The 11040-nt window shown below is 39.1% G+C and overlaps 1 protein-coding gene across 2 annotated transcripts in view; it reads left to right on the forward strand.

The window, feature by feature from the left end:
• The window catches only part of LOC121167598 (E3 ubiquitin-protein ligase UBR5), a 144371-nt gene extending 133660 nt beyond the window's left edge, over window positions 1-10711 (forward strand). For both annotated transcript variants that reach the window (XM_040997098.1, XM_040997099.1), the window contains exons 56-59: window positions 288-401; window positions 2328-2472; window positions 4327-4412; window positions 9555-10711. In XM_040997098.1, coding sequence (XP_040853032.1) covers window positions 288-401; window positions 2328-2472; window positions 4327-4412; window positions 9555-9767 — 558 coding nt within the window. In that variant the 3' untranslated portion in view covers window positions 9768-10711. The remainder of the gene's footprint in view (window positions 1-287; window positions 402-2327; window positions 2473-4326; window positions 4413-9554) is intronic.
• Window positions 10712-11040: the final 329 nt, after the last annotated feature.

Raw genomic sequence — 11040 nt, forward strand, 5'->3', positions numbered from 1 at the left:
GGCAATGCACAGCTTTTTCTGACTGGCAAAAGAAAAGGATTAATCTCTTTTGTTTTTCCCATGTAGAAAGATTGAACACATTGGGACATGGAGAAAGAGCAATGACTTGAGGCATAGTGACTGCAGATTGAGACAGAAGGAAGAATGTTTTGCACTTAATTGGCACTAAAATGTTTTCATTGTTTGATCAGATAAAGAATTGCCTCTTTAAATAAAAGTATATCCTAGAATTTTTATTGTTGTGTTGACATAATTGCCCTTAAATGGTACTGCTCGATTTTTCACAGGTTGAACTCATTTCTAATGGTGTAAACATACCAGTCACTCCTCAGAATGTGTATGAATATGTGCGGAAGTACGCAGAGCACAGAATGCTGGTAGTTGCAGAGCAGCCATTGCATGTAAGTTTTTTTCTACGAAGTGTTTCATGATCTGATGAAGCTTTCTTTGTGAAGGTAATGCTTGTTTAAAAGTTCCACAACAGGTTTATTTGCTATGTAAATAATAATAGAATTTAAGAATCCAAACCAAATGCTTGTTTTGTATAAAACTATAACTTGAGCATCCCTATTTGGAAAATGTACATATGGTTTAAGACATTCTGAATGCCAATATCTTCAAAAAAGTTTGGACCATCAGAACAGTTATGATTTTGGATTTTCTGAATAAGTGATTCTCAGCTAGTAAATTCTACAAGAACATTGTAAAATCAGAAGCACTTCAGTCCTGTGCATTTTAGGTCCAGGGCAACTTAGCCTACGTTTCATGAGAAAGCATCTGTTGCAGAGAACAGGTTTGGATAGGGTGCTTGCGGGGTCAGAATGACTGCTGCTTCAGGGTCCTCCTCACACTCATGCCTGGTGTGAGTTGTTGAAATGCCAGAGGACTCAGAGGCAGTTGTGCCTGAAGTTATGGTCTGATGATAAAAGGACCAACAGGAGGAAAAGTAGATTGCCTAGAGTTCAGAGGAGCTGGTATAGGACATGGATGTCAAAAAGACCATTGTGCTTTCTCCATCAATAAAATGCAGCCACATGTAGCTGTAAAATGTTTGTGCTTAGTGAAGCCTACTGAAGGATCAGAGTCCAGATTCTTTTATTGGGAACCAGACTTGACAGGCATTTTCTGCCTGCATAGTCAGCCAGGATTACTAAAATATCAGAGTTCCGGAGCATAGCACATGCTTAAACCACATTGTCTTGCACAAATTATCTAGATAATTCCATACGTCAAAGTTCATTGCTCTAGGCATTCAAAACAGCCTTGTTCCCAAAATCAAGTTTGTAGTCTTAAGGCAAGAGCCAACCTTGCAACTAAGTGGCTATTTTAGCATCAGGCCAACATTTTAACTTCTCACCCATAAACTGTTAATATAAATTTAGGACTGACAATATCAGATGTATCTCTATTTTGTTTTAAAGATTCATATTTTTATTAGAAAGATCTTCAGAGAGAAGGAGAGGCGGAGAAAGATCTTCCATTTGCTGATTCACTCCTCAAGTGGCTGCAGCAGCCAGAGCTGAACCAGTCCAAAGCCAGGAACCTTTCAGGTCTCCCATGTGGATGCAAGGTCCCAAGACTCTGGGCCATCCTCTATACTGCTTTCCCAGGCTGCAGGCAGGGAGCTAGATGGGAAGTGGAACAGCTGGGACACAAAGTGGTGCCCATAGAGTATCCTTGCATGTGCAAGGTGAGGATTTAGCCACTAGGCTATCATGCCAAGGCCCTGGCAGGTGTTCCTGATCCCTGTGCTGGAATAATTGTGCAGAGTTTAGAATCATCCCGTCAGAGTTCAAATCGTGGCGTCAGCAGCTGTAGCTGCTGGTGCTCTTTTGTAAAGTAGGGGCAACATTCAGTGAATTGAGGTATATCACATCTGTGCGTATGGTTCCTGTGACATAGGTGATTTCTCAGTGAGCTTCTGGAGTTTTGGTTGAAATAGGGGAGATTTGTTGTCAGGTTTTAGGATGCTGATATGACAACACATTTCTGACTAATGCTAGTTATAATTTAATGGCTAGGCTGATTATTAACATGTTTGTTAAGTAGTTACTGCTGTTATGTACATCTCCAGCACTTTTCAACTTGCAGTCTGTTACTATGCCTTTCACTCCCCGATCCAACCTCCCACTTTTCTTTTTTTTAAAATCTGTTAAAAAAAATTTCTTTTTCAAGATAGAGCTTGTTTTCCCTCCCTGTTGTTTAAATTGGCAATTAATATTCTTAAGGAAGCTTGTTAAAATTGGATTTTGGGCTTTATCAGCATAAACATGTACTCCATGGAAAATACTTCCTGTAACAGAATGAAACTTTTTAAAATTCTTTAGGCCATGAGGAAAGGTCTGCTGGATGTGCTTCCAAAAAATTCATTGGAAGATTTGACAGCAGAAGATTTCAGGCTTTTGGTGAACGGCTGTGGTGAAGTTAATGTGCAGATGCTGATCAGTTTCACGTCTTTCAATGATGAATCAGGTAGGATTTTTTGTTGTTGTTTACTAAACAAATGGGACAGAACTTCTGGTCCTTCATGATTCAGGTCTTTACAACTCACTGATTATATTGCATGACGTTTGTTTTGTAGAGTTGGGTCCAAAACTCATAAAGACAAACAGGTAGCAAACAAGCATGTAGCAAATGCAGGAAGAATGAAGAGAAGTGGAGATAACCCACCCAGAGTAGCAGTATTTTTCTTCCAGTGTTTGATTTGTTGCAGGTCTTTCTTCTGAAAGTCCTTAATAGGACTGTACATCAAACATTGGCAACTATGAGTGCACTATGAAGGAATTATAATCATTGATAACTATACATAAAAATACCAGCTTTTTTATTTTTGTGTTTGCAAGCTGTTGTACCAACTTGCACGAGTTAAAACAAGATAAATTCTATTTCCTTCATGCTTGTTAATATATAGGTTGTTCTATAGTAATTTTTTCTTCTCTAACATGATTTGCAGCTGAGCCCGGCTCTGAGTGTGTAGTACTTAGATCAGATCTCTCCCTGGGCTAAAGCCCATGCCTTTTTAAAAAATGATTTATTTATTTTATTCAAAAGTTAGATATATAGAGAGGAAGATCTTTGATCTGTTGATTTACTCTCCAAGTTGCCCCAACAGCGGAGGTGAGCTGACCCGAAGCCAGGAGCCAGGAACCTCTTCCAGGTCTTCTGCCTGGGTGCAGGGTTCCAAGGCTTTGGGCCATCTTCTACTGCTGTCCCAGGCCACAAGCAGGGAGCTGCATGGAAGTGGAGCAGCCAGGACTAGAACTGGTGTGCATATGGGATGCAAGGCATCCAGTGCATGCAAGGCAAGGACTTTAGCCACTAGGCTACTGTGCCAGGTGCCCATGCATCTTTGATGAGACTTCCCCAATCTTCCCAGGATTTTTTTTTTTCTTTTTAGGTTTAAACACATTAGGTACAATTCTGAGGACACAATGATATTCTCTCCCTTTCCCAAGTTTTCCTCCTTCCATCTATTATTCCTTCTCTCTCATTTTTAACTTTTAAAATACCATGATCTAGTCATATACCACAGAAAAATGCTTAACACTTCGCCACATAATAAACAGGTAACAAGCAAAACGTCCTTTATTAAACGGGAACACAGATAATTTTTATAAGCAATAATTGGATAGAAAATGACCGTATTACTCATATATATTAAAGCCTAAATTAATGGTGTAACATTTAAATTGAAGCAGAGTAACGTCCTTAACCTATGACGTGACAAGGGTATAATGCTGAGTTTTACGAAGTGCTGCTGCTTTCCAATGTGGCTGATAACACACAGAGCGACTTTCCTTTTGAGGCTGGTGATTTTTCTTATATGGAACTGTTTGAGACAGGATTAACAAGTGATATAGCATGTCTATATTGTTCTCATGGTTTTTAATTTCTTATGTGAGAAATTAAACTCCATGTATCTGAGTAACATTTTAATGTATCTGTTATAAGTTCAGCAGGTTTTTTAAAATTTTGATTTATTTGTAAAGCAGTTAACTAGAGGAAGAGCAAGCAAAAAAAAAAAAATAGATATTTCATCCCCTGGCTCAATCCTCAAATGGCTGCAGTGGCTGGGGCTGGGCCAGGTTGAAGCCTGGAGTCTGGAACTCCGTCCAGGTGCGTGGGTACCAGACTCTAAGCAGTTGGGCCATCTTCTGACTTTTCAGATGTATTAGCAGGGACCATGGAAGAAGAGGAATGAGAGCTTGAACCAGTGGCCATATATAATGCCAGCATCAGCAGCAGCTGCTTAGCCTGCACCATAGTGTCTACTCCAACAGGGTAACAGTTGATACTGTATAGTGAGTTTATGTTCTTTGTTTTTAGGAGAAAATGCTGAGAAGCTGTTGCAATTCAAGCGTTGGTTCTGGTCAATAGTAGAGAAGATGAGCATGACAGAACGACAAGATCTTGTAAGTTAAAAGTTTAGTAAATGTATAGAACAAAATATAGAATTTAGGATGGTGTGAATGACAGACATGTAAGAATGTAATGGTTAATGGTTTGAATTTTTGGTTTGGATTTAATGAAAGTATGTGTATGTTCTGTTGCAGATCACCCAAAAACGTTACTGAACTAAATAGGTGAAATGTGCATTGGCTCCTAATAAAAAAATGCCATCCTTAGTTCCAGATGAGGGTAACAGTTTGTGTTTGCAATATTTTCTTCCCCATACAGTTTTTTCTTGTCTCTGAGGCTATGTTTCACAGTCCCCACTGGATTTTTGAATCCACAAATAGTACTGAATCCTCAAATTTAATGCCCTTTCCATTTTATTAAGCTTTTAAGACAGTTCACAGAGAGAAGGAGACAGAGAACTTTAATTTGCTGGCTCACTCCTCAAAAGGACTCAGTAGCTGGAGTTGGACCAGTTTCAAACCCAGGAGCCAGGAGCTTCTTCAGGACTCCTACAGGTGTTTAACGGCCCAGATGCTCAGGCCATCCTCCACTGCTTTACCTGCATAGGACACAGAGCAACTGGAACTTGGACTGGTGCCCATAATGGGATGCTAGTGCTGCAGGCAGAGGCTTAGCCTGCTGTATCATGGTACTGGTCCCAGGCCTGTGATTTTTATTACAGCTCCAAATACCCTGTCTTGTCTAGACTGCTGCATCAGTGTTCCTGGCTACTTTACTAAGCATTTCACGTATTGTGGTCCATAACTTTTGTAGTTTTGGAAGTTACGTAAAGCTAACAGATTCCCCATCTCTGTCATCCCCACTCCCATTTGACAATTTCAGTGCTAAGAAGTGTGGGGAGCAGTTGCCAAAGTCGCTCCTGGGATTAGGAGGGCCATCGCAAGATGGCAGCTGGCCCAGGGCCAGGAGGCGGGGTTGGTCTTGCCAGCAGGTAAACAGGAAGTCACAGGGATAGGCTAATGCCCCTGCTGCAATTATGTCATTGCTACTGGCCTATCAGATAGCGCCAAGTGGACCCACGGGGAGAAGTGATTGGTGGAGAACTATAAAAAGGTAGCTAGTAAAAGCTAGACGACAATGGACGGACTAGGACAGACGGTCCAGAAGGACTGACAGATGGACAGATAGACAGACGAAGAGGGATGAGAAAGACTGGGGGGCGGGAAGAAGGGTGGTGGAAAGGAGATGGGGAAAGTACGGGAAGAAGAATGGGAGGAAGGGTGGCGGAAAGTAGGGCCAAGAAGCAGGGAGGAAAGCTAAGGCCAATGGGGACAGGGGCAGTGGAGAGAAGGATTTAAACACAGCCGCTTTTGGCAGTGAGTGTGCCTCGTCATTTTAGTGTCACCGCTGCTGGGCGGTAGTGACAAAGAAGATTGTTCTTACTGTGGTTCTCAACTACTTAGGATACCATTATTTTTTCTCTTTTTGCGTCATAAACATTCAGTTATTTGTTTAAGATTTATTTATTTGACTTGAAATGGTTGCAGTGAAGGGCTGGTTTGGTGCATGGTAATCCTTAACTTGTGGCACTGACATCCTAGCTCCTGGCTCTCAGCTGGGTTCATCCAGAGCTGGGAACCAGGATGTCAATGCCATAGTCAGATATAAGCCCACTGAGCCACCTCATTACAGTTCTTTGGAGTGAGGTAAGTAAAATTCAAAAAGTTAAAAAAAGAGTATATTCTGGGACTCCCATGTGGTTGCAGGGACCCATAAGCAAAGAACTGAATCAGAAGTGGAGCAGCTAGAACTTGAACTGGCACCCTTCTGGGATGCCAGCACTACAAACAGCACAAGCCTGCTACCACGACAGTCGCCAAGTGTTTGCTTAAAGGAAGAAGTTTATGAGTTCTTTGACATCTGTGAATTACCAGCACTAGCATCATTTTTCTAGTGTTTTGAAGCCAATATTCAGTAAAATGAGCATTAGTTGAATTACGGTTACTGTGATAACACAGTAATTGATCTGATAATTAAGTTGAGCACTGAATAACTAACAGGCAGATAGGATATACATTCTTGTTGCCCTAGACCAAAGGATGATTCACAGACTTGGATGGGTGGAATCAGAAAGTGACATTTTTACCGTACTACTCAGAAGACTGAATAAAGCTTGGGAATTATTCATTTCTGGTATTTTCCACTTAATATTTTTGGGGCTGAGGTTGACTGTGGGTAACAAACTGTGAAAAGCAAAATCATACGTAAGAAGGAACCTACTACACTGCTATATGTTGGTCGTTTTGACCAGCAGAAAGCTTTTGAATGGTTTCTGAATGTGTCTTGATTATTAGATGTATACTAGAAAAATAGGTTAATTATGGTATGTAAGTATTACATCTATTATTTTAATCCTACCACTTATCACACAGCTTCAAACAACTTATAATATCTGAGCATAAACTTTTATAAAAATTATTTTTACTTATTTAAAAGGCTGTATTTGAAACAAATCGATTGCTCGATTCATCTGTTTTCTGTCTCTTGGTTTACATTGCAAATAACCACAGTTGTTGGGACTGGACCAAGTCAAGCCAAAACCAGGGGCCAGGAACTCCATCAGGATTTCCCATGGGAAAAGTTTAGAGATCTAAGCACTTGGGCTGTCTTCTGTAGCTTTCCTAGGTGCATAAGCATCGAGCCAGCTGGGGATTGAGCCAGCTCCCAGGGACATCAACTTGGATCTTACTTGAATGTCTACAAAGTCCCAAGTCAACCTTGCTAATCAGTCTTGAAAGCCATTCTGGTCCTGACTGCCATACTCAGAATACCGTAGACCTTACAACTCCTGTCCCTCCTGGTTTCGTTGTCTAACCAGACTTAATTTTTAGTCATCAGCACAAGATCACTTGTAGAATGTTTAAAAATGATGTGATTTCTATATAGTATAGTATTTAAAGAGGAGAAATGGTTACCTGGGTATGTCAGCACAAATTTATAGATTCCCATAAATCTTCTTTCAAGCAGAAGTGTACTCACAGGAGAGAGTATAGAGAATTCTTGGCTTTGGCATTCCTGAATCTTTATATGGTAGTAGTAGTTCCGTACTGTAGGTTTTTAGCCCTCTTGGTAATTGAGTTAGGTTGTTCCCCACTTACGTTGCATGTTATTAGTGAGTTTTTTGGCTTTCTCAGTCTTGTGACTGCTAAATTTCCTAACAGTGCCAACATGTGGTCTGTACCAAGTGGCTTCAGGATCACCCAAAGAGCTTGTTTGGTATTTTACTACAAGTAGCAGTTTCTAGGTTCAGGGCACCTTGTTTTCTTAGGACACATGGAGTGTGTAAAACCATCAAAAGACAGAGGAGAAATACTAGCTATCTGGTTTGCTTTCTAAGTGATTTATATATTGTTATATTTTTTTGTTATATAACTTTGTTACAGTCTTGTTGCTTTTTTGTTTTTAAAACCAATACATCCTTAGTTTGGTTGGCCAAGTTATATTTTGTTATGGTTATGGTTTTAGTTTTCTATTGGATGAAAAATTTGCTAACCCTTCACTCTTGCAGACAAGAAAATCTCCTTGCCTTAATATCAATAGCCTTAATTTGTGAGTTTCACTCCTTAAACTATAAAAAAAAAATCTATTATCAGGGCTTCAAACGTGTATGAGGATTATCCCCCTCCAGCTACTTTTCTCTTCCCTCTTTTGGGAGGTTGTACTTACGTACACTTAGTTTTATCCTGAAGTGCCTGTTACAAGCATAGTGTTTTCCAGATAGTTCTCCCAGTCCTGAAGTTTGTGCAGTGTCCATAGCTATTGGGTAACAATTTGTAGTTTCTTTCTTGGGGAGTTAAAAATCCTGACAGGTCCTCCATCTGTTGTCATAATGACATGTGGAAATCCAGCAATGTAGTCCTTTACCCTGGTTGAGCATTTTGTCTTTGGAGAAATTTGACTAAGCTTGTTTCTCCTATAAAATTGAATGACTGGACTAGCTTTGTTTCTAGCATACCTTTTGGTTCCTTTTAGTGTTTTCAAAGATTGTGAAAAAGATAGCCTTTTTTTTTCTCATTTGAAATGAGGTTTTCCATGTAATTGTACATCAGGATACAGGAAATTAATAGGTTTCCTAGTCATGCTTGGAAATTAGATGTACCTCATTATGTAGTTGTGCACTGCAAATTATAATATTAAAAATGGTTTTTCCTTAAGAGGTAGATAGTGTCTTACTAAGCATGGGTATGTATATGTGGCAGAATGGATCAGTGCAGGATGGTAAGTGTTCAGAGAAATCAATGTTTCTGGAACAATATCTTTGGTTATTATATTTAAGAAAGTAAAGTAGAAGCTATCATTTATCTTAGTATTTTTTGTTTGTTCTGTTTTTAATTTGAAGAATAGAACAAGAGAAATAGTTCCCATCTGCTGGTTCACTCCCCAGTTGCCTACAACACCTGGGGCTAGGGCAGCCAAAACTGGCAGCTAGGAACTCAGTCCAGGACTCTCATATAGGTAGCGGGCAGGAATCCAGTGACTGGAGCAGAAAGATGGAATCAGGTGCTGAACCCAGGCACTCGGATCGATCGATAGGATGTTCAAAGCAATGTTCTAATCACTAGGCTCAATCCCTGCCCTTTCTGAACATCCTTTTATTTCTTCTATTGTGCAAAATACATATCTGATGAAGCTCCAGGGGTATGCTCCTCAGCAGTTACTGTAGTAGTATTCTGTATTATAATTTAGTGTCAGTGATACAATTATTTTGTTTGTAGATAAAATGGAAAATCACCATTTTAGGTAAGCTGTGTGAATTTTGCACCAAAGACCCTAAACTTTTGTTGAAGGCCTTGTGTCTTTTTTTTCCACCAGTAACTTTCCTCTGGAGCCACAGGCAAGACCTGTGGAGTGCATGCATTGCCACGACGTCCTGCAGACAGAAAGGCGTAGGATGTCATGTTCTACCTATGGGACATTTGGTTCTTTTCACTGTAAACATTCTCTCTTTTGTTTGCTTAAAAAAATGGTTTAGTAGACTAATTAATCACTTTTTAATATATGAAAATTATAAAAACTCATTACAAAATTCCCCCCTGCCGTTGGTTTAATTTAATACTTCTGGATACACAACAGAATTAAAGGTTGAGTATTAGCCTGCAAAAAGCCTTAATTGTAATCATTGTATTCCTGTTTAGGTTTACTTTTGGACATCAAGCCCATCATTGCCAGCCAGTGAAGAAGGATTTCAGCCTATGCCTTCAATCACAATAAGACCACCAGATGATCAACATCTTCCCACCGCAAATACTTGTATTTCTCGACTTTACGTCCCACTCTATTCCTCTAAACAAATTCTCAAACAAAAATTGTTACTTGCCATTAAGACCAAGAATTTTGGTTTTGTGTAGAGTATAAAAAGTGTGCATTGCTGTGTAATAATACTAGCTAATTTTGTAGATTTTTTTCCATTTGTCTATAAAAGTTTATGGAAGTTAATGCTGTCATACCCTCCTGGTGGTACTTCAGAGATTCAATGCAAACATTCCTTGCTGAGTTTGTAGCTTAAAGACCCAAGGAACACTGGCAACATTTGACTATAATGACTTGCTGGTGAAGAGCCTCTGGGTCTAACCCCAGCCAAAGATGACAGCAGAACAATATAATTTACACTGTGATTTATCTTTTTGCTGAGGGATAAAAAAATGTAAAATGTTCTGAAAATTCACTGCTGCCTTTGTGGAAAGTTTCAGCAAAGGTTCTTGTATAGAGGGAATAGGGAATTTCAAAATAAAAAATTAAGTATGTTCTGTGTTTTCATTTTAACTTTTTTATGGTGTTTAATTTGTGGTTGGCTGCAATTGTGTATCATGTATATGGAACTTGTAAAAAGTTCTTGACATTCAGATCTTAAGAGATGAACTCACTTGACCGAAACACTTTTATTGCGGTTTATTTTGGCTGCATTGGGTTCTAGGATATTAAATGATATCACTAACATTTTGCATGTAATTTGTTCATTTAAGTGAGGGCACTTTTTTGTACATATGATGGGGCCAATGCACAATACTTTTCACAGTCAACTCTTTGTATCCCTATTTCAATGCAGTCAGTCAGGATACTGCACTTCAGTTCTAACTACACTTGTACATTTGTACTGAGGTATTTCAGTTATGTAAACTCAGCCTGGGCACTTTCTGATAACTGTAAAATGTTTTATAAGATCATGATTATTGAAGATACATTTTGGAAAATTTTAAATGTTCGTGAGCAGCTTAACTACTTTTGTATCTAGCCTTTTTAAAGTACCTTGTTACATTTACTTTTTTAAATAAACTGCAGAAGAAATCTCAAGTAGTACTGAAGAAACAATAGTTTTTATTTATGTAATTGTATATTTTTAAACTAGGGGAAATACACTGACATGGTTATGTGCATAAAAATTTGACTTAAAGAACTGAAAGTTTATATACACATGGACTATAAGAAATAGAAGAAAATTAGTCCACATTTTACAGTTAGCAGAGAATCCTGAATGGCACCTGGCCAGGCCACCACCTTTGTTTTTACAAATGAGTGGGGGGAGTGAAATGTGACCTTTTCTTGGCATAGGATTTTAACGTATGCTCAATAACCAAGAAGTAGATTCATTTTCTGATACCCATTAATATAGCCTGTGACCCC

The sequence above is a fragment of the Ochotona curzoniae genome, unplaced genomic scaffold (assembly GCF_017591425.1).
Source record: "Ochotona curzoniae isolate NIBS_2020 unplaced genomic scaffold, NIBS_Ocur_1.0 patch4, whole genome shotgun sequence".
NCBI classification, from domain to species: Eukaryota; Metazoa; Chordata; class Mammalia; order Lagomorpha; family Ochotonidae; genus Ochotona; species Ochotona curzoniae.